The 26525-nt window shown below is 60.6% G+C and overlaps 2 protein-coding genes across 4 annotated transcripts; one reads left to right on the plus strand and one right to left on the minus strand.

Annotated features, from left to right (window-relative positions):
• Window positions 1-1482: 1482 nt before the first annotated feature.
• LOC117645400 (synaptic vesicle glycoprotein 2B) lies at window positions 1483-26348 on the plus strand. 3 transcript variants are annotated; one of them, XM_034385580.1, is made up of 12 exons: window positions 1483-1713; window positions 13835-13927; window positions 22942-23010; window positions 23088-23177; window positions 23261-23422; window positions 23547-23709; window positions 23852-23973; window positions 24062-24300; window positions 24505-24961; window positions 25065-25224; window positions 25320-25447; window positions 25600-26348. In XM_034385580.1, exons 2-12 carry the CDS (start codon window positions 13891-13893, stop codon window positions 25653-25655), a joined length of 1683 nt encoding a protein of 560 aa, XP_034241471.1. In that variant the 5' UTR covers window positions 1483-1713; window positions 13835-13890; the 3' UTR covers window positions 25656-26348. The 3 variants fall into 3 exon arrangements, with proteins under 3 accessions (XP_034241471.1, XP_034241472.1, XP_034241470.1); XM_034385581.1 differs by lacking the exon at window positions 1483-1713 and adding an exon at window positions 1788-1919; XM_034385579.1 differs by lacking the exons at window positions 1483-1713; window positions 13835-13927 and adding an exon at window positions 19063-19558.
• On the minus strand, window positions 3505-4718 carry LOC117645403 (leucine-rich repeat extensin-like protein 5). The gene is made up of 2 exons (XM_034385587.1): window positions 4662-4718; window positions 3505-4321 (listed from the first exon to the last, which is right to left on the minus strand). Exons 1-2 carry the CDS (start codon window positions 4678-4680, stop codon window positions 3519-3521), a joined length of 822 nt encoding a protein of 273 aa, XP_034241478.1. The 5' UTR covers window positions 4681-4718; the 3' UTR covers window positions 3505-3518.
• Window positions 26349-26525: the final 177 nt, after the last annotated feature.

Below are 26525 nucleotides of genomic sequence, written 5' to 3' on the forward strand. Positions count from 1 at the left end.
ACGACGTGCCGTCCATTCAAAGAGCAGATATCTTCTGTCTCGCCGGCGGACCACGCTGCCGAGGGAAGACCACTGAAACCTAACCTGGAGCGGGATCTAAACAGGAACCGTCCAAGCGCAAGAGCGAGGGATAGAGAGAACGGCACTAGTTAAATCTACTGACCGTTTCCTTCCCTTCTCTCGCCTTGGGCCGTCCGTCACCAATTTACAGGGACGGGCCAGCCAAGGGCCAGCGTAGCCAGCGGGCTGACTCCGAGGGTCGTTTTCGTCGCTCTGTCTCTCGCGCACCCACGGGGAACGCCCCACGAGTGAGAGAGGGACAGAGCGACGAATCAGTCTGCAGGGACGGGGCCGGGCCGTGTCCCTGTCGGTCCTGTCGGTGCTCGGGGCTGCCTGCCGCCTTGCTGCCGCGCGCCGCGTCCTCGTCGTGCCGTCCCTGTCCCCCGTCGCCTTGGACGCCACGCCGCACCGCGCGGCTCCGCGTATCCGCGGCATGGGCCGTGGGGCCGCGGGACCGCTCTGCTCTGGTCTACGGCATGGCCAGCTCTTAAGTTGACTCTTGTCGTCGCGGCCAATTCCAGCGGCTCGTCCAGCGCTACGCGACGCTACGCGACGCCATGGGCCGTGAGGCCGCCGCCAAGGCGCAGAAGGCACGCTGCACGTCCACGTCGACGGCCGGGTTGGTTTGGCTTTGGCGTGCAGAGCAGTGCAGAAAGCGGAAGACGGACCGCGACGGCCGACGGAAAGGAAAGGGGGTTCACCCCGTGTGCCATCTCAATGTTGTTGACGATGGCGCTGGAGTGAACCCGTCCCCAGCCCTTGCCTTGCTTGTGTCCAGCCGATTGCGGCTCTGCTCTGCTCGCGTTGGTCATCGGTTGTCCGTCGGGGCGGCGAGGGCACGGCGAGGGCACGGCGAGGGACTGCGGCGGCGTGGTGGCGGGGCCGGGGTGGCGGGGGCCGCGCGGTGCCGGGCCGCGCGCCGCGTCCCCAACCGCCACGAGCTGAGCGCTGAGCGTGCGGTGCGGTGCGGCTGGCTGGCACTCCGCTTGGCTCTTCTCTTCGCTTCACTCCGCTTGCCGGCGCTGTGCAAGACAGTCGTGTGCCGAGACACTCCCGCGGGCTAGAGTCCCAGACGCGGCGCGAACCGCGGCCAGCATCCCAGCAGCCTTGTCCAGCGTCCACAGCGTCCAGCGCGGCGTCCAGCCAGCCCCTGGGGCCTAACCTAACCGCGGCTCCTCCGTCAAGGCCTAGTCCTAGAGTGCCCCGCCAGGCCGCCAGCCTTGCCTGCCCGCGGCCTCCCGCCGCGCCCCCGCTGCCCCCGCCAGCCCGCCGGCCACCTGCTCGCGTCGCCGTCGGCTGCCGTCGGCCTCCGCCTCCGCCGCCCTCTCTGAGTCCGAGCTCTCTGGACAGCAGCCTGGCCGCCCCACGGCCCCCCTGCGCCTGGCCCCGCCTGCTCCGCCCGCTGGCCGCTTGCTAGGCCACAGTGTGAGCGACCCCCCCGTCCGCCCCAAGACCAGCCAGACCAGCCCAGGCAAGGCCCGGCCCGGGCCCCGCACGCCCCGCAGGCCGCCAAGAGCACTTTCGCCCAGGACCACGCCAGCCTCCAAAATACGCGCATTTCAGTGTCAGTGTCTGGTCGGCCAGAGAATAAGGACGCCGCAAGTTCCCAAGCACCGATTGTCGTGCAAAAAGAAACGTTGGTCGCGCGTCACGGTAAGTGCCAGAGCGGCGCTGCCCGCCCTGCCGCGGTGCCAGTGTGTGCGTGTGCTGTGCAGTGCTGCAGTGCTGTGTCTCCCTCAAGCGGACCTCCCCTGCGGTAACCCTGCGGTAAACCTGCGGCTGCTCGTAGATACCCCGCTGCGGAGATACTCCGCGCTCTGGGGTGCTCCTAGTGCTGGGGGTAGAGCAGCAACAACTCTGTGAGTCACGGTCAGGGAAGAGACCTCGGAGCCGAGGCAACCGCAGATTTTGGTGGTTATTGCGAGTGCAAATTAGTGCTGAGTAAAGAGGTTGTGACTGGTCCATGCGGTAAGCCTCGGCCCGGTGACCGAGACTCACCAGTCTCGTACGATTCCGAACCGAGGCCTCTCCTCATGTTCATTTCTCCCAATTTTCCAGAAGGACTTTGTCGTATTTTCTTTCGCGGCCTCTGCATTTTAATTGTACACTGACTTCATTATTTTAATTTGCGGCTCAAATTCTCTTTCAAGATAATTTTAAACATTTGTATGTTTGACTGCTTGTACGAGTCGCTGCCCAGCGATCCCGGAGGGCCGTTTCGTCGCTCTGTCTCTGTCGCACTCATGGGGCGTCCCGTAAGCACGCAGGGGTGCGAGAGAGACAGAGAACGATCTTTCGGAATCGCTCTGCAGAAGCTCCAGAAGCTGCGCTGGAGAAAGTCCAGGCGCAAGTCCGCCCCCTGCGCCCCGCGTTGGCTGCGTCGCCCACCCCGGTGCTGCTCCGGGGCGGCCTAGGGCGGGCGGCCGGGCCACGCGCGGGGTGCGCCGCGTCCGGGGCGGCAGTTCCCGGCGAATGCTCTGCCGCGCTTTGCGTTCAAACGCGCGGTTCGAACGCCAAATCTGAAATGCGGCGGACTCCGAAGCGGGTACCCGAGGGTACTCTGGTGGCCCGTGCCCGCTGGCCGCTGCCTGCAGGCAGCCTGCTGCCGGTACCCGCTTGGTCCAAACCGGTCGCGCGCGCTGTCGCCGCCAGACTGCGCAGCGCACTGCTTCGCCATCGCCATGCTTCGCCATGCTTCGCTCAGCGCGTGCTGGGGCCGCTGGGACACGAACCGGTTTGCCAGTCCTCCCGTCCTGTCTATGTTTCCTCATCACAATTCTCGCACCGTATCTGTGTACCGACTTTTGATGGCCCCTCCAATCATCGCCCGATTTTGTTGCTGCTCCTCTTTCTTTCGTTCTCAGTTTTGGAACGCCGGCGGCTGATTGGGCCGTACTGTGTGTGTGAGAGTGTGTGTGTGTGTGCGTGTGTGTGAGTGTTTTCGTCGCGACGCGCGAGCATCGCGTCGTGTTGCCTAAACGGCTGCATTATGGCACAGCCGGGCACAGCAGTGGCACAGCAGGACAGCAGCACACAGCGGCTCGTCAGAGGTTCAGCAGTTCTAGTCCATCTCGTGAAGACTCGCGGACGGACCGCCAGCGTCCAATCACTTTGCTGCCCCCCTCCTCCCCCTCTCTCTCTTTCTCTCTGTCCCCTCCTTCTCTCCCCCTCGTCCTCCCCCTCCATTCTTCACGACGATGATTCTGTCCCACTGTGTGGGGCCCTCGCAAAGCTCACACTCTGTCTGCACTCTGGCCTTCCGCGAGTAGTCTAGAGGGGAGGGGGGCTTATCACACTGAACGCTCTGACAGTGCCCTTCCCTACCCGGCCGCCGCTTGCTTAGCGTCCAGACGCGTCCTCCCCTAAAGTCGCTCCGTCGCGTGCTTTGGGATTCAGTGGTTAATAACCCTCGGAGAAACGGCCGTACACAGTTTATTTGGCTGCTACGCCCAGGGCGACTACAACATGAGGCCCGCCACGAGCACGAGGAGAGGCAGCGCCACTGGCGGCGTGGAGGCAGACCCCCCTTTGCCTTGCGGGGTGGTTGCCGTGGGGTCCGTGGCGGTGGGGTCCGTGGCGGTGGGGTCCGTTGTGGCGGTCGTGGGGTCCGTGTTGGCGCCCGGCGGTGTGTTGGGTTTCCCCGTGATGGATGCTGGATAAGTCGAAGTCGTCGGTCTTGGAGTCGCCGTGGGTGTCGCCGGGGCCTCTGTGGTCGCAGACGTCGCCGTGCTAGGTGTCGAGGACGTCGGCGGTGACGGTTCGGCGGTCCCCGGCGTTCCGTCCGTCGTCGAGTCCGTCGGGGTGGTGTCCTCCGGGGACGTTTCGAGTGTCGTTTCGACGGACGTGTCGTTAACGAGGCTCGCGGGGGTCATGGCCGACACGATGCTGAAGGACGGCACCGGCGGCACCGTCGCCGCCCGCGGCCCTCGCTTGTCGAAGAAAGCGTGGCAGTCGAACGTGGGGCTGCACTGCTGCATGCCCTCGTCGAACCATTCGGCGCTCGGCAGGCCGTCGTCGTCCTCCTCGGCCTCCGCGCCCTCCCGCAGCCGCCTCGGCGAGCCGCAGGCGTCGTGGAGGCCCCTCGCGCAGTCGCAGTAGAGGCCCCGGAGGCAGAAGTCGAGCTGCGCGGGGCCGCGGTACAGCTGGAAGCGCGGGGCGTTGGGCGAGCACGCGCACCGCACCCACACCCCGCTTGTCGGGGCCTTGGTCGGGGCTGGCGGGGCCCCCGGGGCCGTCGGGGCGCTCAGCAGGGCCAGGAGCACTGCAACAAAGGGCCGTCACCCTTCCGGACACCAGCGTGCTCAGGTGGTTAGGTTAGGTTAGGTTTGGATCGAACCACGAAGGGTCAGTTCAGGAAAGCGAAGATACTTCGTCCCGCGCAAACCTACCTCACGATTCTACGAATATTATTGGCGTGCGCAGATATTCTGAAAGGAGGCACAGGTCTGGTGCTCAGTCAGACTAGTCCTCGCAAACAGCGACTCAGGTTTTGCCCCGCGTTCGACAAACCGAAGTCTTGGGGGTTCTCTCCACAACGCGTACTACAATTTTAAGCGACCTGAAGGGGTCGGTCGTTGGCGACAGCGCGTGCGGGCACTCACCGATCTTCCAGTCCATCATCGTCCTGGCTGCGTCGGGGCTGCGGCCGTCGCTGGGGGACAGCGGCGGTGGTCTGTCGGCCCGCCCAGGACGCGGACGAGGCCCAAGGGAATCTCGCTTATCGTTGCTCCCGAAATATCCACGGTGCTGATAGGGGTTGCGCAAGGCTTAATGCAACGATTAGGCATTTCCATAGAAATATTAATCGTTGGACGGTTGGGTTTGGTCAGGTCAGGTTAGGATCAAGCTCTGGAAGGGTCATTTCAGGAAAGCAAAGATACCTGCCCCGTAGTGACTGGGGAATCGTGATGCCAGGACATTGTGGAAAACTGAGGGGTGGTAGCACTTCCTTCTGAATGAGAAACTCGATTAATCTCGGTGTGAATCCGTATACCAAATTCAGGGAAACACTCGCCCGACCGACGTTGCGTTGCAGTGGCTCCAATGCTATTGGTCCTTGCTTATTGGTGTTCTAGGCTGCTGGCCAAAGATAAGCCCGCTTCTGCCATATGTGTGTTAATCCCTGGCGACCACAAGCTCGACCATCAGGCATCTTTCGGACCATCGTACACGCGAGGTACAACGCAACCAGACGTTCGTGTACACTGTGTCTGTGGAAAGTGATTAAATCTCTGAAAGTACAGCGGTTTTTGCTGACTTTGAGCGACTACTGCGTCGAAACTAGCTCTGGTCAAAGACCTCCCTGGCGGTATCCCTGTTGCAGCTCCTGCATTGTATAACGCATCCTGCTAAATATTATCAGTGCGTGGTGCGGGAAGGCCTGCATGCTGCATTCTGGGTGGCTGTGATGAGAGAGAGAGAGAGAGAGAGAGAGAGAGAGAGAGAGAGAGAGAGAGAGAGAGAGAGAGAGAGATAAGAGAGCCCTGGCCGCACCGGGGCTGGTCCGCGACAAAGCGTCGCGCTGGTCGCGCTGGTCGCGCTGAGCGAGCAGGCAGACACACTGGATCGACGAGTTCTTGGCGGGCGTCCGGCGGGCATTCCCTCGCGCCACGTTCCGAAGCCACCGTGCCCAGCACAGTGACTCACTTGACACCGGCCCTTGGTCGACTCTTGCACCGACAGAGAGCTCAGTTTGGAGCAGAAAGTTTGACATAGGCGCTGCGGCCACGTCGCGCTGCTCTGCTCGCAGGGTCGGAGGCAGGCATGCCTCGGCAGGTTGGCAGATTAGGCCCAGGGCAGTCCTCGCCGGGTTGACTCACTCCGTCCCGCCGTGGTCCCGCCCCTCGCGAGGCGAGGCGAAGCGAGGCGCGGCGATTGTGTTGTGCAGGTCATGAACCCGAGCAATCGCGTTGCCAACCGTGGAGCCGCAAAAGCGCGCAAAAGGCGAGACGCGACGCCACCGGTTCCATTGAACGGCAGCCTCTCGATCAGCGACGGCTGTCGACCGCTGTCACCCTCGTCGCTCTGTCTCTCTCGCCCCGTCAAGGAATCTTATTTTGAGCCAGAGGTGGCGTCGGACGCAAGGCAAGGGGTGGCCGGGGCCGGGGAGGGTGCCCGTCGTCCGGCTCGATCCGGCTCCAGTCAGTTTGAACCGGTTTGATGCTCCGCCATGCTCCGCCATGCTCCGCCATGCTCCACCGTTCCGGCGGCACGGCGTTCGCGGACAACACCGAGTAGTCTTGCCTACTGTCCAGGGGCGATAAGCCGAAAAGTAAAGTGAAAGCACGCCGACACGTGGATGCAGTCGCAGCGCCGCCGCGGAGGGGCTGGCGCTGGCGGTCGCACTGCTGGGTCGGTGGAACAGTGTGAAACGCGAGGTAACCCGGGCGCCGCTGTGCCAAAAACGCGCGTCGCGGGCCAGGGGGCCCGACCGGGCGGGCAGCCGCAAGGCAGCCGTCTCGCCGTCTCTGTCGCACTCGTGGCGGGTACTGCAGGGTGCCGCAGGGGTGCGAGAGAGACAGAGCGACGAGACGATTCCTCGGAATGGCTTGGCGGGCCATATCGCGGGCCGCGGGTCGGTCACTGCTTGGCCGAGCACGGCGAGCACGGCGAGCAGCACGTCCGGCCGGGCGGACCAGCCGCGCCAGCGAAGCTTGAGCTCCCCGTCGTCGGGTATCGCCGCCCCGCTCGGCCCGGCCGCCCCGAGCATCCGCTTATCGCCGTGGTGCAGCCTGGTCACCGAGGCCGCCGAGGCCGCCGAGGCCGCCGCGCAGTGCCAAAAGTGCATACCGATTAGAATCCACTGCCCGTTGCCGTTTCGAACGGCGCCGTATCGCCAGCGATGCCCGCTTTGGCCGTCACGTGACATCGTCGCAGGCCTTCCTCAAAGACCTGCCAAAATTTTCCTCGAAGGGGCAGTAAACTCCTTTTCAGCGCATTCTGTTTGAAAATTGCCAGTGTGCTCGTACACGCTCCCGTTCGTTGTCCCTGTACCGTCCGTGCGCCAGTCGCTCTTTGGCAAATAACACAGCTGCTGAGTGTCAAGCTGCCGTGGCGGCTACGCGAGGCGGCGAGGCAGCGCCTGCCTATCACGCCGCGGTGCCGCCGTGCCGCGGACCAGCCGACCAACGCCCAAATAGGCACGTCCTTTCCAGGAACTCTGCAGAGAACAAATCGGTCTTCCAGTGGCGAGCGCCTGCGAAGTTCAGGGTAGGCAACTTAATGCACGCCGCCGGAGCGGGTTGCCTATACCGGTGGGTTGCCTACCCGCAGGGCGCTCCGTGGGACTGCTGTGCGGAGGCTGCGGAGTCCTGTCCCGTCGGGTGGAGGTCGCAGTGCCTTCCTCTGCTTCCGGGCTCAGCCAGCGTCACTGGCACACTGGCGCACTCAGTGCGAAAAAAAAACAAACTATCTATCCACCACTCGGAACATAATCACCCGTCGTACAGATGGCTGCTATGAAAATTTGGCGCACGGTCTTTGTTTGACATTGACTTTTGCAGTGCTCCAGCGCGCAGTTTGGTAGAGACGAGTGATGCAACACTACGGCACACTCGAGCACACTTGGCTGTGAACGAGTTGATTGTAATTCCACACGGACGATGACGGGGACGTTTGTGCATGCCTTGGCCCACTGGCAGTGGCGTGGTGCCCGTGGTCATTAACCCCGCCGATCCGACAAGGACGGACAGGCAGTGCCGGCAGTGCCAACCTGACGAATTTAAATTGGATTCAAATTCCAGGACGACCGGTATGCACTGGGTGACAAAGTAAGGAGATTTACTCTAAAAGTAACCTTATTCCGAACATGACGCTCGGGACGGACACACAAAGTTGGAATCTGTGTCAATAATTATGTTGGCACTCCTGTCTTTCATTTTCGGGTGTTGTTTGTGTTGTGTTTCTTTTTTTTGGCGGGAGATGGGCTTGCCAGCGCGGTTCTTTCGCGGGGTGGCGCCATCACAATAAAAAGCGTTTGCAGAAAAAAAGGAAAAGATAAGATTTGGCGCGTGCAGCTGGTTTGGCGAGCTTTTGCCGCGCCTGGACGGGTAGCCGGGGCTGGCCGGGGCAGCCCGGTGGAGAGAAGGACCTTCCGTGACACTTCCTCTCCAACCCCAACGACCCTGGCGGTGCTGGCGGTGGAGCCCGTCCTCTGCCGGCCACCCCGGAGGCTGGGCCGCATTCCTCGGTGTCGTCCGGCAACAAATATGACGGCGTGCCGAGGCCTGCCGAGGCCCCTCGTGGCGCGGCCACCACACCGCACGTGACTTCAGGCCTTGTATCGCACGGGCTCTGCTTGGGTTCGGTTGGGTTAGGTTAGGCTTTCAATCCAAATCCAACGTGCTTGGTCACTAAATGATAGTTTTCGTACCAGTTAATGATGTAAATACCACGGGGGTTCGCAGTGCGTGTACCAAGTGCGTATAAACGGTGCGAAAAAGTGGCGGCCCGAATTGCGCAGCGTGGCAGTGTGTGGCGCCGCGCTGGCTTGCCCGACCTTAGCACATTGTGTGTGTGGGTCAGTGGCCGATGCAGATGCAGCCTCCAGGGGCCGCGCTCGCCACCTCGCCGCCTCGCCGCGCTGCGTAGTGCCGCCGAGAGTTCGCTACCCCTGGAGGGGAGGGGGGGGGCGTCCATGTTGATGATGTCGTTAGAGCACGTCTCGCTGACACACTCCCAGCCCGGCCTGGCCAGCCTCAAGGTGGTTGGGTTGATAGGAACAGGTCCTAGAGGCGCCCCGCCCCACCCCGCCCCGCCCGCGCCCCGCCCCGCCCCGCCCCGCCACGTGAGTGTGCTGGAAGTGGCGTGCCTCGTGCCTGTGGCGTGCTGTGGTCGTGCTCGTCGAGGATGCTTTGGGAAGCGAGGCGGTTCAAGCTCGGTCACCGCCGCCGTCGCCGGCTTGCCTACATCCAGGGGCCGAACTAGGCACCCCAAGGCCGTGAGGGGTTGTCGTTAAGTGTTCGGTCTTTTCCCCTCCCCTGCAGACGTGGACTGTTTGACTCACGGCAAGTCGAAAGCGTCGTGTCGCTCTGACGCCGCCTCTGGTGCCGCGCTGCCGCCGCGCACACTGGTTCAGTCCAGCTTGGCACACGGCGGCGGGGCGGCGTGGCGGGGCGGCTCACGTACAGCGGAGGACAAGTAGTCAGGCCCGGTGGTGGACCGCAACGACCCGCGCGGGCTCTCTTCGGTCGCGTCCACCGCGCCCCCGCCACGAGGCTGACCCAGTGACCGCACATAGGGGCCATCCTCTCCCTCCCGCTGTCTCGAATTTTAATTTTGGCATCGGCCACCGTTTGGTCGCTCTGTCTCTCTCGCGCCCCATGAGTGCGAGGGAGACAGCGCGACGACTCTGCTGCATTATCTCGTCGGCGCGTCGACGGCGACGTGTCGAGCGGCGGATGCGGATGGAGCGGTGCCGGTGGAAGGGGTATAGTAGGAAAGGTCGGAAGCCGAAGGGGCCGAAGGCAGTTTGATGGCCGGCCAAAGAGTAGTGTCAGTTGGCGGCTTGGATGGCTTAGATTCCCCCTCCACCCCTTCCCCTTCCCTTTCCCTTCACCGGACCTGGCTGGACCGTTCGGGACTGGGCTCTGTCAACCACGCCGCACGCTCCACAACATGGTCGCCTTGGGGTCGAATCAAGCAACGCCGCACGAGGGGCAGGCCTCGCTTCTCTTTCCTTCTCTCTCTTCTTTATTTCCTCCCCTCTCGTTTCGCCCATCTTCTTTACTGAAAGTTTTGGCTTCCCGCGGCCAAGACGCCGCCGGCCGGCTGCTACTCGCTGCTACTCGCTGCTACCGGTGCGATGTGGTTAGGGGCGCGTCACCATGGTTTGTCGCCGTTTGTCACCGCTGGGCTTGCCTTATCTGTTCCGTTTGGTCCCGCGCCTCAGCGCGTACTCATCGCAAACAAGGGGCAAAATACTACAACAGGCTTCCGTCAAGAATGCCGTACTTCCCAAGTCAAGTCGGATCCTGGCCTGGCCGCAGAGGACCAGTCCGGCAGTACAAACACACGAACAACCCGTGCAGCAGTAGTGCGCACGCAGCTCATCTGGAAAACTAAACGCCCGAGGGCTGCCGAGCGTTGCGCGCTCTCCCGACCTGCCCCAACGGCCTGGGGCTGCCCGCGGCGGTCAAATGGGGCGCCGAGAAGAGGTTCCCACGCCCATGTCGACCGAATGGCGCCCTCTCTGCCTCTCTCACACTCCAATGAGTGCGAGAGAAACGGAGCGCTGAAATTCGGAATGAGTCCACTGGAATCGATGCCCCATTCGACAGGGACGGCGCGACGAGGCGCATCGCGAAGAGTAAGAGTTGCGGAGCTGGGCGACGAGTATAAGTGGAGAGGGGAGGCTGGTGCGGACGTCGGGATGGCTTTGTTTACACCGCACTGGCTGTTTTGCCTGCGTGACGGGGACGCGGAGCGTGACCTGCCGATTGGCTACCGACATGCGTACTTTACTAGTCACGCACACACTGACAGAGACACCAACGAGCTGGTGCGACTCGATCTTTTGGGTACGGGAAGTGTGTTTGTGTCGAACAAAGCTTTAGGCTGTTTAATTTCCCGCGAAATCTGAGCCTTCTGATTGGCCAGAGCGACTCGACCTTCACCCCGCCGCGAACAGCCGCGGCGCGGTCCGTGCTGGTGACGCGTTGGCCGTCTGGACCGCCGTCGTCGGCGCGTCGGCCGTCCAGAGCACACGGTTGCAGCTGCGGCCGGCGTGGCGTCGCCGTGGCGTGCACGGCCGGCCTGCCTCCGCCTGCCTCGGCCCCGCGCGTCACTGCGCCACTGCGAGTGGGGAGAAGGGGACGCGGACCACGCGGACGCTGCGGACGCGAGAGGGGTTCGCGGAACCTAACACTTGTGAGGCTCACAGGGGCGAGCCCCTCGTATGATTCACGAAAACACACTCCACCTCTCGGCGAAGCACGTGCTCGCGGAGAAGACAAGACTCGTTTCGATAAATGGTACAGTAGTACCCCCTCCTTTGCCCCTTTCGCGACCCTCCCGGTTGCCGCTCAAAAAAATCTCGCTCCAAAGTCGCGCTGGGCCCGTCTCATCATCACATCGGGATTCCCAGAGGGCGACCACGTCCAGAAAGGGCCGTCGCACCTAAGTGGGCAATCACCGCCTTCAAAAACAAGCAACGATCCCTGGCCAATTCATGCCGGCCGGGACATGAATTCGAAAAAAAATCGTTTCTCTCTCTTCTCATTTTACGGCACGGTCAGTCTGCTTGTCTCGAGATCTCACTTTGGCTTTGGGTATGACAACGGATACATATGAACATGCTCAAAATCCAAGTCTCAAAAATAATGCGACGCAAACGAGAAAGAAAGATAAAAAGGGAAGAGGCGCAGACGGAGAAAAGCGGCTGGAACCAGGGATCGGCTCAAACCGTCCAGCTTCGCTGACGTCACGTACTAATCGGATCCGGATCGCTGTGTTTGTTTGGAAATTAGCAAGTCTGTATAAGCAAGTCGGGGGACTGGGTAGGGCAATCTTTTGACGCACGTCGCAGCGTTGTAACTCTTTGAATTCCGGGTTTTATTTGGTGGTGATCGTAGACGGTTCTTCAGCTTCGTAAAACCGTAGGAAACGGTTTTCGTAAAAACCATTGTCGGTTCGATGAGGTGAGGTTTCTTCTTTTTGACTGCAAGCCTTTTTTTACGACAGTGTAACTCTCGCCGTTTGCGAGATATGCGTCAGTAAAATCGGGTACGTATTTGGGGGTATAGCGGTTCGGGGGCCTGCCACGGCCAGCCCACGGCCAGCCCCCTCCCCTTCGCCGAGGACGTCGTCCAGAGGGCGTCGTCCAGGACGCCGTCGTGGTGGCGGCGGTACTCCCGCCAGTCCGTCAGATGTGTCGGCAAGTGTAGGTCGCGCCGCCTTGTCACATTTGCATTCGGTTCTTTTTAAGAGGGCCAAAGTTGGTATCGCCCCGCCGCGGCGGATTTCACCAGCCAGCCACTGATACCAACCCCGAAACGTGAGTGGCCTTGTTTACTTTCTGCCGTACACCGCGACAACGGCGAGGCGGTTCCCTTTGCTTTTTGGTCAAACATGACTCTTTACTGGAAGCAGGTTAGGCGTTCCTCTCCGTTTTCGAGGCTGCCGTTTCGGCTGGAGAGGCTGGCCGGCGCGTACAGTGAGTCGGCCAGTCGGGGACGGTTGGTTCATGAGTGGGAAGCCGGCAAGTGATTCCCTCGCCGGCAATTTGAAAATTGGCGCGCTTTGCGGAAAGCCGTGGGCCGTGGGTTGCGCGCTGAACTGAGTCTACCCTCTTTCCGAGAGGCGCTGCAGGCCCGCTGCGGTTCAAACGCCAGGCTTTCCTTGCGGTCGTTAAATAGTAGCCCGGTTCTGCCGTGTCCTTGCCGTGTCACAGAGCCACAGGCAGAGCAAAACTAGATCCAACTGGAAAAATCTGCTGGATATTGGCGGCTTATGAGAATGTGTTTGTGGACGATGGTGGCCGCTACCGCTTCAATCTCGACTCGTTTGACTTCAACTTTCGCTTTGGTGCGTCTGCTTTGGTCTGCCTGGCTGGCGTCCCGGTGCCGTCCCGGTGCCGTCCGCCCGATAGGCGCGCCGCGTCACTCACTGCGTGGCGAAAGGAGTAACAACACGTGTTGTTGTGGTTGTTGTTGTTGCTGTTTTGGTCGCCAACAACAACTTGGAATTTCGGGCGGCAAATTTTGGAATTTTCCTTTGAATGTCTTCTGATGAATTGTGGGTTACGATTTTTGGACGTTGACTTTGGAGAAGCGTAGCTTAACTTTGCAACTCGGTTTCGATGAATTTTTGGACTCTTTTCCCCCTTGCCGGTCGGCGACTTGAACGGACGGGCACACGACAGCGGCGTAATTGATTTGACTGTGGAAACGGCACTTCTTAGTGGCTGCACTACGTGATAAAGTTGTCGGAATGGAAAGCGTGCAAGTCACGGGGCGAACTGACTCCGTTTCCAGACGGCCTCTCTGGCACGAAGACTCGACCAAAGAGGGGGCGCGAATTTGAGTGAAAGGATATGGCGTCGAATCGGAGCGAACATTAATTTGGGACGACAGCTGGGGACGCGTCGATGAGGAGGAGCGGCCCAATGAAAAGACCAGTAGCCCTACACTGTGGAGAAGAAGGGGACAGACAGAACAAACCTCCCAAACAAACAAAAAAACATGCGAAATTTTTGGCTTGTTTAACTTAATCTTTTCAATAGATTTCAAGGCAATGTCGAAAGATTTTTACCCTGGCACTCGCCCTGGCTACCCAGGAAATTGTCGGTAAAATCCAGGACCTTTGCACATGCCGAAAAAACAGGTCTCCTGTCTTAGTTTTTGGCAGTGTAGCTCCGAGGAGGCGTTGGTCTACGCCAAACTAAACTTAGCGACTGCCTCATGAGTTGGCTAAACGAGTCTGTTGTTTTGCGGTGGATGTGCAGCGCGTTGCCGCGCGTTCCTTGACCCGGCCAGTCTAGTCCTCATACATCATCAGCTGGAGCCCAATGGGCTGACCGGGGCTGACGGCCAGCCAGAGGAATAATTATTGCAGCCACTCACGAGAAATGCTTCACGGAAATGTGGTTCTTCAATCAAGCTTATCGATCAATTGATTTGACTTCCGTTCGCGTTACATCAGCTGACGGGGTGCGTGTTTCCAACACTGTTTGCACGGGGATTTGGACGAGACCTCGGGACAATGTTTCAGGAAAAGTGTTTTGGTCCATTTTCTCTTGCCTCTGTTTTAAGAAAATTTTCCTCTTTTTATTTTGCAGTGTTATCAGCCATCCTGACGACCGGCGCGAGGGGGAGCGGTGCTCGACTGCCTAGAATGGTAGAGGTTGATCCCGGATCTAGGGATGGGAATGGTGAGTGCAAAACTGAGTAATCAATTCAACCACACGATAAAAAGTAAAAGTCAATTTATCATATTTCCCGCTGATTTTTTTTCGGTGGGTTTTACCGTAACCAAACCGAGAACCAAACACTTTTCGTGGCGACGAAAAATCAGTTTCTCAGCTGGAAAATTCCACCGTGACTGCGACAGGGAAGTCCTCCGGGTTCGCAGCTCGCAACTGGCAGCGGAGGGTGCAGTTCGGTTGCCGGCGAAGAAGGCGCGGTTTCTAGCGGGCGCTAGCAGGCCTGGCGGCTTTTGAGACCTAGTGCAACTTGGACTTGGATGACCTGGAATGGAAGCATGGCGTTCTCTCTGTCGCTCTGCCTGGCTCTGGCTTGGGGAGTGGAGCGAGGCGGTGGTAACGGTCAGCCCACTGGGCGGCATCCCCTCGTGCGCCCGCGCCGGCGTGCTGCCTACCTGCGAGTCGCCTGCGAGGCCAAGGCTGGGAGGGGCAGGGAGAGGCCGCCAGCGGAGGTGGCGAGCGCTTTTATCACCGCCCTATCTCGACCTGATTCCTCGACGACCTTAGACGCACCGGCCGGGGCGCGAACCGCCGTCCCTCGTGTTTGAGTTTGCCTCGTCGGTCACGGAAGGTCAGTAGCAGTGCCGTTTGACCCGCCGCCGCCGCGCCGCGTGTGACCTCTGGCCTTGCCTGGCTGGCCGGACGGGACGAGGCGGGGCGAGGGCCTTGCAGGTCTTTAGGCGACACACAGCTGTCACTCTGTGGGCAGGCTGGGCAGGCTTCCTGCCGACCATTATGGGCACGCACGGGCCGCCCCGCCCCGCCCCACCCCGCCCCACCCCGCCCGGGGCCTGGGCCTCGCTGGTCCAGCTGCAGGATGATAATAGGCCCGCCGCCGATACAGTGGCATGAAACAGGACAGTTCCATGACCAGCTTCGAGTAGCAGCCCCCCCCCCCGAAAAACAAAGCCGACTGGATTTTCTCTTCCCGCCCAGGGTGGCCTGATACGGACGACACCGCCTGATATACTGTCGCTAAAAAAAAGAGACAAGAACGCTCGTCCGTTAGTCGGATTCGAACCCGCGCCTCGGACGTGCCGCCGCTCTTTCTGGCCGTATTTGCCGAGCGCCGTGTGCTACCCGCTTTGCCTGCAACAAATAGAACCGCCTCTCCACCGGTTTCTTGATCCTCTGCACGGCCTTGTGGGCCTGCCTCGTGCAGCAGCCAATAACGCCTCTCTCTCTCTCTCTCTCTCTCTCTCTCTCTCTCTCTCTCTCTCTCTCTCTCTCTCTCTCTCTCTCTCTCTCACGAGCTGTGCATGCCCAATACGTCTTCCTGAAACTGGTCGTGCATCCTCGCTCTCGGTGCCACTCCGTGCCTCACTCCGCGCGCTAAGTATTCCAACAAAACGCCCCAACGTCAATATTTCTCCAGCCGAGACGCCTTCTTCTTTGCCGTCTTCCTCTCGTCCCACTTTTGCACTCGATGCAACAGTGTACGCGCGTCACTTTAAGAAATTGCGTACGCCAGTTTACTACCACGTTGTGTGCCGCAGCGGGGATTAAATGCACGTCTCGCTGCGCGCTCTCGCTAGGGCACTCTTGCAGCTGCAGCTGAGAGAGAGAGAGAAAGAGAGAGTGTCTCAGGGTTGCGGCTTATCAACTCCTGGGGGTCAAACCTGCGTGGCCTGAATCGTCCCCCCGCAGGGCCGAAGTGCCCCCGGAATCCGTTGAGTCCGTTACGTGATTTGTGAACGGGCGGACACTGTAAATGGAGTGCCCGAGAGCACGTGGCCTCCTCACAGTGGCCCGGAAGGAGGATGGCGAGCCATGGCGAGGCCTTCGAACCTGTCGCTCAAACGGAAACGCCTTCCATTTCTGCCGCTCGGGACGTCATCGTCGTCGTTCGTCTCAGCACAGAGCAAACCGAACCATCAATCATCGTGTTTTACATTTCCCGGATTCGTTCACCTCCACGACCTCCGCGGCGTCATCGAACCCGAGACAAGCACTGTATTACCTCTTAGTCCGTGTTACATAGCCCACCACTGGCACTCCGGGCCTCGGAGATCGCGCGGGATAGACAAACAGTCAGTCGATTTTCCACCGTTTTTCTGACAGAGAACTCCTGATTGAATTTGCTACGCCACTGGTGAATGGGGGAGCGACAGAGATAGCGAGACGCGGCGAGGCGTTCGTCTTAAATGTACGTGAACTCTTATCAAGAGTCAACAAGGAGCGTGGCGGCGTGGCGGCGTGGCCAGCCTGCCGATCAGATTCAGACTCACCGAAAACTACAGCCATCGGGCTAGTTCAGAAACTCGACGGGATCATCAAGATTTATGGCCGAACAGGTTTAAATCCCGGGTTCTTTCCTTCGTTTTCTTTTCGACGCAATCAAGGAGCTTTGCTGCAGGACGGCAGAATGCACGAGTGCGTCGCGCCATCGAAAGGCGCGCGCAGAAAGTGTGTGCAGGTGTGTGCTTATCGATGTGTCACACGGACGACGCCAAGCGGACGACACCAAGCGGACGACGCTAAGCGGACGACGCAAAGCAGACGACGCTAAGCGGACGACGAGTGTGTCACTCGTTCGGGAGCGCCCGAACGCCCCGCCCGCCCGGAGGCCGCCCCCAGAGCGGCGCGGAGAACAAGCGCCGCATCAGTTTCGATGTTGGCAACACCCCGCAGTGCCGCCGCAGTGCTGCCAGCAATGCAAATCGAAAAGCAGCCGCGCGCGCCTGCTGACTGCGGATAGTTTTATTGGCAAGCGTGATGGTGCGCCGGCGCGCCAGCCGAGATGCGCCCGCGCGAGATTTTCTTAAACGACGACGACGCCAACAACAAAAACGACAACACAAACGCACGTGACTGCAATGCTTAGTCCGTGTCGGGTACGCGACAAAGCGGACAGTTTTGCTCGCGAAGCACTCGAAAGGAGCACTGGTGACGCGCAGAACCCAGATGCCAAAATCCACCAGCCATCATCCCCTCGCCTAGCATCCCCTCGGGAATTTCATTGACTGTCGGTGTCGGTCCGGAGGGACGCGGCGACGCGGCCTTCGCCCCAAGAAGGCCAAACACGAGTCTTGTGCGCTGGAATTCCCTGCGAGGGGCGAGGGCGCGCCGCACGCAGCCTCCCTGTAGTAGACCTGGTGGACGCTGCGCCGCGCCGCCGCAGCACAGTGGGCCAGAAGACCGGTGGAGGCGGCCAAAACCCTAGACGCGTTTTCAGCTCCAGAGTCGCTAAACGGGGCTCGAACGGAACGTGTGACCCCACCAATGGATTGCTCTCCGAACGAGGAATCCATTGGTGGGGTCACACGTTCGGTTCGAGTTCCGTTTGGCGACTCTGGAGCTCAAAACGCGTCTAGAGTTTTGGCCGCCTCCACCGGTCTTCTGGCCCACTGTGCGCAGCCGAGTGCTGGTCACTGACTGTCTGACGTCACCGGGTCGCCGCTGTGCTGCTGTGACGGTCCCCGGCGGCCCCCGAGTTGACTCGGCTGTGTTTGTCTGCCGCACCATTCCGAAGCATCGCCGCGTCGCTCTGTCTCCCTCGCACTCACGGCGCGGCCCGCAGGGGGGCGAGAGAGACAGAGCGTTCGGGATCGGAGCGGCTGGTAATGACCCGGACGCGTTTAAGAAGGCACCCAGTAGCTGGCCGCTCGAGACAGTGTCGTCCATAAACTGCAACAAAACGAAGTAAGATCGGGGACAATAAAATTGTTTTGCTGCGCCGCTGCGCCTTTCGGCGACACAAGGTGGCGACGGAAGGCCGAAAGCAGTGGGGACAAGGTCACGCGGCGAGCGGTTCGAGGAACCGGCACTCTTAAAACACCATTCTACATCATGAACGCACTAAATGCCTAGGGGCCATTTTTGTCAGGCTTTGTTTCTGTTTTCTGCGACTTGAACCGAGACACTTGAATGCTTGAACCGGCCCAGTGCACCGCCTGCAGGCGCGTGCTGCCGAGTGGCGGAGCAAGGTCCTATCAAACGCAAATCAAAGTCGCGCTTTGCCCAAATCCGCGATAGACATAATCGCCTTCATTGGCGGCACGTGGGGGCGTCGCGACGCGTCGCGACGGCGAGTAGAGGCGTGTCATGCTGTGGCCAAGCCAAGCGGCCCGGCCAGGCCAGTCGCACCAACGAGCGCCAAAAAGTTTCTAGTGTACTTTTGTGATTGGCCGCGCGACGCGCAGTCGAGTGGGCTGCGCTTGGCTGCGCCCGGGGTGTCTCCGCCTGCGTCTCCGCCTGCGTCTCCGACCGGTCGGTCGCTGCAGTGGCATCAGCGGGCATCAGTGACCAGGCGGAGCAAGCAGAGCGAGAGAGAGCGAGAGAGAGGGACGGCTCGCGAACGCGCTCACTTTATCTGCCTGTTGCTCTGTGGCCCAGTGACACCCTGCGGGGCCTGCGGGGCCTGCGGGGCTGGCGGGGCTCCGGGCGCCTTCAAGAAGCACCTGCCCGTCGTGCTGGCGGCCGTGGCCAGGCCGTGGCGTCCACGAGTCAGTGCAATCGGGCGCGCGATTAGGAGCGATGCTCCCGAGGCGAGGCGAGGCGAGGCGAGCGACACTCCTCAATGGCGGCGGCCTGGCGGGGCAGGGCGGGGCAGGGCGGGAAACGGACGCCACGCCACGCCACTGCACGCCTCAGGCACGCCGGAGACAGCCCGCCGTACAATGTTGCACGTCGAGTGGCCGCCAAGTTCACAGAACGGACTCGGAACGGACGATACGGGTGCCACTGGGTCAATGTTTCCGCCAAGGACGTAGCCACCGATTTTTGGGCCTTGTGCTTTGAACCCCCACCCCGTACCATTCACCCCACCCCCACCGGCCCGCTGCGCTAGCGCGCTAGCGCTGTGCGGTGTGCCCTGGGCGTGGGGATGGAGTAGCGCCGCTTGCTGGAGCGCTGGCCGGCTGGGCGCGGGCCTCCGGACTAGAGGGACACCGCTGGACCCATGGACCCTCCCTATCGGCCCGCAATCTCGAGGGCGATAAGCGGCGAGCCCCGCCCCGCCCCGCCCCGCCCCGAACCACACATCTTACCCGTGCATGGCCTGCCGCGGCCTGCCGGGCCCTGCGATCGCTCAGGCCGCTCAGGCAGCTCAGACACTTAGTCGTCGGTCCCCGAGGTCCCCGAGGTCCCCGAGGCGTCGCGCCGTGCGTGCCGTGCCGCGTGCAGTGCGCCGTGCCCTCTTCCAGCTTCGCCTGCTCCGCGCTAGCTTTGCCTGTCCGCGTGGCCGCGAAGCGAAGCATGCGCAGCGAGACGTCGCGGTAAACAGTGTCCGAATCGGAACGCGCTGCCGACAGTGTGCGTGCCGGAGGGCCGGAGGTACCGCGGCAGATCGTGACGCGTTGTGACGTTGGGCCGGAGCATGGCCTCGGACTTGTGACGACCAGCCGCAGCCGGGCCCGCGCGGACCGCCCGGACCGCCCGGCTCCAGCGAAGCAACGAAGCGGCGAAGCCTCCCCGGCGCCCCAGCCGCCAAGACGGATTTCTGACGGACCGCCGGCCTGCTCCCAGACATGGACTACACGGCCGTCCCGCAACGGGACCCCCGGGACCCCCGGGACCCGAGGGACCCCGTCAGAGGGGACGACAACGGCCACCTCCAGGACACACTGCAGCGGTTGTACGGTGCGTGGGCAGCGTGGGCAGCGCCAGGGCCGCGATGTTTGTTGTGCTTATGGTGTGGTAGCAGGGAAAACGAAAACGAGATTCGCGTCTCGTCGCACCGAAACGCGCCAATCGGTTTTTGACCCGTTTGTCGTCCGGGGTGCGGCGGTGCGGTGGGCCTGCCCCAAGGCTGCGCCGGCCCATCGTTCAACACTGTCACCGTCAATGGGTTCCGACCGCGACTGTCGTCGCTTCTCGGAAAGGAAACGGGTCTCTCGCGAAAGATTCCCCGTTTATTTGACCCTTGGCGACGGGGTTCTCGGAAGCGGCATCGGGTGCTCTCTCCGCTCTGGAGGAATTCCCTGCGCCGTGACGTCACCACACCGCTGCTGACGCAGAGCAGTAAACGTGCAAGTGCCAAAACATTACTTTATTTTACATTTTGCCAAAACTTGTTTGAAACAGTTACTGTTTCAACGCCACTGCCAAGCAACAGGCAATCGCCGCGTGCGTACTTTCCCCGCGGTTCAATGGCACACTTGACGAGGTTTATTTTTCGCCTCGCGAGGGCGGGGCGGCGGGGCGGCTGATGCTTCCTGATTCTTCACGAAGCCGGCCGTGGCCGGGCGGCGCCGCGCCGCGCCGCGGTGATCCTCCTTATCCGTCCACGTCCGACTCGGCGTCCGACGCAGTGCAACGCCCCTCGGGCCCTCGCCTCGGGCCCTCGGCAAACTCACGGACTCACACGACGGACTAGTGACGAAACCAACTCGCGAGCGACTTCAATTCCACGGTGATCCACGGCACGGCCCCGCCGTGGCCCCGCCGAGTCCACGTGGTCGCCGTCTGATTCGGGTGGAGCCCGCCGCGCCGCGCCCCGCCTCGCCGTCTTGCCGTGTCTTTACTCTCGCTGTCTTGTTGCTCTTGCTGTCTCGCTCGCCGCGCCACTATCGCTGCGGCGGCCCGGCGGCTCTGGCGTCTTGACTCCGTTATGGCTGCTTTATGGCGTTCAAAATGGAGCCGCAATTGTGGCACTCAATTAGACGGGCCTGCGCCGTTTGGCCCGACAGTGCCGCGACAGTGCCGCGCCACCATCGCCAACTTAGTAAACAAAACAAAACAAAAACGCGTGGCCCGTTCGGCCCGATCCAAGGCCGGGCGAGGCCCAGCCGCAGGGAATCGCGACAGTGAGGTGAGGCCACTGCTGCACCGCCGCGACATGTGACGTCACCCCTTTTGTTATTGTTTGTTGCTTCGCGGTGACACTATCTTGGGGTAAGCCTGCGTATCGGCACAGAGGCGAACAGCCACCCTCAGCGTAACCACAAAAAGGGAGGATTCCCGGCGGAGTGTTTTTGTTTTGTAAAACCAAAACGGGTGTCTAGGGACTTCCTTATTTTATTGGGGATGCGTTTGCTGAGGTACGTCCCTCCCCTCCCCCTCTCCCTCTTCTTTTGCCACAACCTCTGTGCCCCTGCTCCGGATGACATGACAAGTTCAACACACTGCAGCGGGCTGCACACGCACACACACACACACACACACACACACACGACGCTGCGCTGCGGACGCTGCCCATTGTCTTTGCGTTGGCCAGCGTGGCCGATAAGGCGCGGGGTAGTCTCTCTCTCTCTCTCTCTCTGTCTCTCTTTATCGCGGAGCCCTCAAGCGCGCCGTGCTCTCGAGCCAGGGCTGCAAACCTTGGCAACAAATTAACGCGTTACGTCAATTTGGCGATGGCAGAAGTGGCAATACCAAGCCAGGCCGGAGATGCAGATCATTTCTAGTCGAAACGGCGTCTTTTCGCTGCATTTTATGAACGTAAACCTCCACTTGACCTCTTGTGCCCAAGCCTTTACCGAAACTCGCTTTAGCGTTTGTCTATGGCAGTAACCAAACTAATGTCTACGAAAAGAGCGATAGTTGCACCGGCAGTGCGACTAAAAAGTATAGCGCACTAACCTTTCGTTTGGCGGTCGAGGCCTCGTGGGAACCGACGGCATCGGACGGCAATGCCGACGGCGTGCTACGCGGTATCGGCGCAGGGAGGCAGGGACAGCAAACAGCGTGCCATTCGGACCAAGTTTCAAGTTTCCGGCAGCGTGTTTGCCGTTTGCCGGTTTGCCCGCCGACTGCAATGACCGCTCGCCAATCCCAAGTGCTCCGAACCCAGCCGAAGGCCAGCCGTAGGCCAGCCGAAGTAAAGCCGAAGGCCAGCCAGCAGGGCGGCGTCTTCAAACGCACCGAGCATGTGTAGACAAAGCGCATACATTCTCGAAAATATCTTCATAAAGTGGCTGGGCAAGGCTGTTCGAACTCGATTGGATTTGGCGATAGCAACAAAGTCTCTGATGCAGGCAGGGGTGCGTGATGCGTGCCGGCACTGGTAATTCGAGTGTGGACGCTCGCTGCGCGTCACTGGTTGGTCCTCCTCCCTTCCCTCAGCCGCCTCGGCGGTCCAGCCATGTCGCGGCGCGACCTCCACCGCCGCTCCGTCCTCAGTCCTCAACGAGGCCATCAAGGTGCCCCAGTTGATATCAGGAGCCTGGCGGCGTGGCGGCGCGGCGCGCGGCGCGCGGCCTCCGCACAGTGCATGGACGAGGTCCGCGGCGAGGTCACTCCCCGCCAAGGACGCCCGGCACCGCGCGCGGCGCGCCGCCCAGAGCATCGCAGCATCGCGTTCAAAGCGCGTCGGCCGCGTTCAATATCTTCCGCATGCCTGGCCGACTGCAGCGCCGTACCGGTCGTCCACGCGGCCGAAACCCGAAGCTCGAAGCTCGGAACGCACCGCGGCGTGGTCGCCTCTCCCCGGGCCGGGCCGGCCGGGCCGGCGCAGCGAATGCGATTGGCGAATGTCGTTTCGGGCGGAAATTGGTGGTGGCCCTGTCCCTGTGTAGTCCGGCCTGGCGGCCTGGCCGCTCCGCCTACTCTGCAAAGCTTGCAAAGCTTGCAAAGCGAGTCGCAAGGAAACGCGTCGTTTCAATCCGCACGACGATAGACTCGACGCTCGCTGGTTTCAGGTTCGAGTCCGTCGCGCCTTACTTACTGAACCCTCCCTTCCCAAAGCCCACCATCTCCAACCCGGGCCCCTCCATGAGTGCGACAGAGACAGAGCGCGTGCTCCTCGTGTCGTTCGCGGCGTCGCGGTGTGAGTGCGTTAGAGCCGGCGGGGCCGAGCGGGGCCGAGCGGGGCCGAGCGGGGCCATGGCCTCCCTCCAGTGTCACCATGACTGGCGAAAGCTTCGCCGTTGTCAATCAATCGAAGAGAAAAACTCTGTCGGACGCGCGGACATTTACATTCTGGACCGGGCGATCGCAATTTGAGCCTCGCTCACTCGAATCCCGGACGATCGCTTAGCAAAACGATCCGTTTTTCATTCGGTGTATGTCGCTGCTTGTTTCAGACGGCCATGTAAACCACAAGGGCTCCAACGGCCGGCAGTGTCATCCTTCGACGGAGATCGAGCTGGGTGGTGAGTGTTGGCTGCTGGCCGTCACCGGGAGAGAAGAAGGGAAGCAAGCCGATGCGTTACCACGTTTTTCTGTTTAGATGTAAAAACCACAAAGACAGCCCTGCCCGGAGAGGTAGAGAAGGGCAGTTTTGAGAAGGCCGACTTCGAAAAGGCCATCGAACTTACCGGTAACTACACCTAACTCATTCATTTTCAAAAAAAAGAAAAAATTACATTATTTTTAAAAAAATGATAACCTGGACGCTTGCAGGCTATGGCCGCTTCCACTACTTCCTGCTCATGGTGTGCGGCTTCGTCAGCACCAGCGAGGAGATGGACGTCATATCCATGTCCTTCATCCTGCCGTCCGCTCAGTGCGACCTCCACCTCAGCACGCACACCAAGGGCTGGCTCAACAGCATCATCTTCATTGGTGAGTGTCTGTGTGTGTGTGTCGGCCTGTCTGTCTGTCGGCCTGTGCGAATGCCTCATGTGGCATTCCCGGCCGCGGAGGCTCAGCTCCAGGGAGATAGCGACTGAGGCGTTGTCGTTTTCAGGGATGATGGCGGGGGCCTACGCGTGGGGCTCCGTGGCGGACTCTGTGGGCCGCAAGAAGGTGCTGATCGTCATCTCTTTCATGAACGCGGTCTGCATCGTGGCCTCCAGCTTCTCGCAGTCCTACGAACTATTTATGTTGTTCAGGTTCCTGAACGGCGCTGCGTAAGTAGAACCTCCGTCTTCCGCCTACTGATAAGATATAATTGTTCTCGACTGTAGCGGGAAAATTTGTTAAAACTTTTGTTTTGCGGTGGCTGTTGTTTTGAACCCGTGTTTGATGAGTCTTCGGCTCTTGCGCTTCCAGGTTAGGCGGCAGCGGCCCCGTCATCTGGTCGTACTTCGCCGAGTTCCAGCCCAAGCAGAAGCGGGGCTCCATGCTGAGCTTCATGGCGGCCTTCTGGACGCTGGGAAACCTCTTCGTGGCGAGTGAGTCCTGAGTCACTTGACATGACGTCGTCGTTGTGCGGCAGTCCGGGGCCGTGTCGCTGATTGGGTGGGCGCTTCTCTCTTGCAGGCCTGGCCTGGCTGGTCATCCCCAGCGGCATCGGCTACCACTCCCCCACGTTCCTCTACAACTCGTGGCGCATCTTCCTGCTGCTGTGCTCCGTGCCCAGCTTCCTGGTGGCAGGGCTGCTCTGCTTCCTGCCCGAGAGCCCCAAGTTCCTGCTCACCCAGGGCCACAGCGACCAGGCCATGGAGATCTTCCAGCACATCTACGCCACCAACACCGGCAACCCGCCGGAGGACTACCCGGTGCGTACTGCGCGGTACTGCGTCCCTTGGACCTTGGGGGAGGTGGCGAGCGACAGCGAGCGACAGCCTGCGCGGTAGGCTGTGCCGCCGCGCACGCGAGCTCGACGGGACTGCCGGCCGCCACGGCGCTAGCTCACCCCGCTGGAGGCCGCGCCGCTACGCGCCGCCCGCCGCGCCTGACTCCAAGTCCTGGCCGTGTTGCAGGTCAAGGAGCTCGTGATCGACGACGTGCTGGTGGTGGACGTCGGCAAGAGGGAGCCCTCGCTCAAGGTGTCGCAGGCCGACCGCTGGAAGGGCATGCTGAGCGACATCCTCACCAACTCTCAGCAGCTCTTCATGCCCCCCATCCTGCGCTTCACCCTCATCTCCATCACCATCAACTTCACCTTCCACATCGGCTACTACGGCCTCATGATGTGGTTCCCCGAGCTGTTCCACCGCTTCGACGAGTTCAGCACGGCGCACCCGGGCCGCGAGGCGTCGGTGTGCGACGTGACGCGCTTCGTCGTCACCAACGGCACGCAGTCGGAGCACTCGGCGTGTGACGACTCCATCCAGGGCTCCGTGTTCATGGAGTCCCTCATTACCGTGGCCTCCGCGGTGCCGTCCAACATCATCGCCGTCCTGGGCATGGACCACCTGGGGCGCAAGTTCTTCCTCGGTGAGTACAAGCATAGACACTCTCTCCCGTTGGGGTGCGAGAGAGACAGCGGCGCCAGGCTGCGCCAGGCGTGGACTCGCTAAGACTTTGCCGTCCTCCGCAGTGTTCAGCACGTTCACGTCGGGGCTGTGCGCCATCTGCATGTTCTTCGTGTACAACAAGCAGAACAACCTGATCGTGAACGCCGTCTTCAGCTCCGTCATCAGCTGCGGCAACGCGGCGCTGGACTGCCTCATCACCGAGATCTTCCCCACGCACCTGCGGTAAGCCAACCACGCCACTGTCGAACAACCGGGAACTGCCTGGTGCACTTGACTCGCCGGGGATCGTTCTGTCACGTTTCGCTTTTCCCCCGCAGCGCCACTGGCGTGGCCGTGTCCATGGTGGCGGCGCGTCTCGGCGGCATCATCGGCAACATCGTGATAGCCACCTTGCTGGACGTCTACTGTCCCGCGCCCACCTTCATCGTCGCAGCCCTGCTCATCGGTGAGCCCCGCGTGGCGCGCGTAGCTCTGTCCCTCTCGCACACGCACGGGACGCTCGGGACGCTCCAGGAGTGCGAGAGGGACAGAGCGCGGCAGTGGCTTAACTCTCCTTCATTCCGGCGGGTGATAACGCCTCGTGTTTCGTGTTTGCAGGTGGCGGCCTCCTCTGTCTGTTCCTACCAAATACCACGAGAGAGCCACTGTCATGACGACCGCCCCGCACCCAGCCCTGCGCGCCCTGCCGCGGGGAAGACCACATCTCTGTCTCATCCAACAGTGTCGCAGGAAGTCTTGTGGACTCCGGGCAGCTCAAAGTCCCAAAACATCCCCGTCTTTGTCTTTCCCGCTGCAAGGGCGCGGCGCCACCGCCCTCTCCTCCCAACACCGAGGAGAGTCGCGGCTCTGCGCGCCGCTCGTGTCTCTGTCTCATCCATCCTCTCCCTCTCTCTCACTCCCGCCCAAAATCGTAATGTTCGAAACTACCGCCATTCTGGCAGCCCAAGTGAAATGGCTACCTTGGCTCCATACATCATTTTAATTCTAAGCGTTACATCTCCCCTTATTTACAATGCTTTTTAGTATTTCAATTCATGAAAGCAACCATGGTGATGTTTGAAAAAGATAGCAAAGCCTTCTTTTGTGTGTTTGATGGCGGCCGGCAAAGGCTTTTGTCGTTCCTAAAACTGTATTGCTGATCTGAGCCTGTGATTTTGATATCAATTTGACGTCTTAAAATAATGTAATTGGAAGTACCAACTGAATTGTTCTGTTTTCAAAGACTTTATAGTCCTAAGCTTTATTCGAATATGTGTTTACTGTGTAGTATATAAAGACATCATCACCCTATGTAAATATCTAGATAAACAAATAAATGATTAATTAAATAGAGATTTGTGATGTGACTGGCTTTCTTATTTTTAGTTCCATGAATGGATGCAACTTCAAATTGTACCCCAAGTTACTAGCCAGGCCTACAGAGGGCAGAGGCATGAAACCCTGCATGTCTAAAAAGAGGGGACTGTTTTTGAAATTTGTAGAGCACCTTTGAAAGGTATGAAACAGTAGAGAAAATTAACACT

Source organism: Thrips palmi, unplaced genomic scaffold, assembly GCF_012932325.1.
Source record: "Thrips palmi isolate BJ-2018 unplaced genomic scaffold, TpBJ-2018v1 HiC_scaffold_18, whole genome shotgun sequence".
NCBI lineage: Eukaryota > Metazoa > Arthropoda > Insecta > Thysanoptera > Thripidae > Thrips > Thrips palmi.

Excerpts from the sequence above, each read along its gene's own strand:
- LOC117645400 (XM_034385579.1), top strand. The coding sequence starts at position 19,447 with ATGGACTACACGGCCGTCCCGCAACGGGACCCCCGGGACCCCCGGGAC. Across the intron at positions 23,710-23,851 it reads AGGTTCCTGAACGGCGCTGC|GTTAGGCGGCAGCGGCCCCG; the intron begins GTAAGTAGAACC and ends TTGCGCTTCCAG. Across the intron at positions 23,974-24,061 it reads GGGAAACCTCTTCGTGGCGA|GCCTGGCCTGGCTGGTCATC; the intron begins GTGAGTCCTGAG and ends TCTCTCTTGCAG.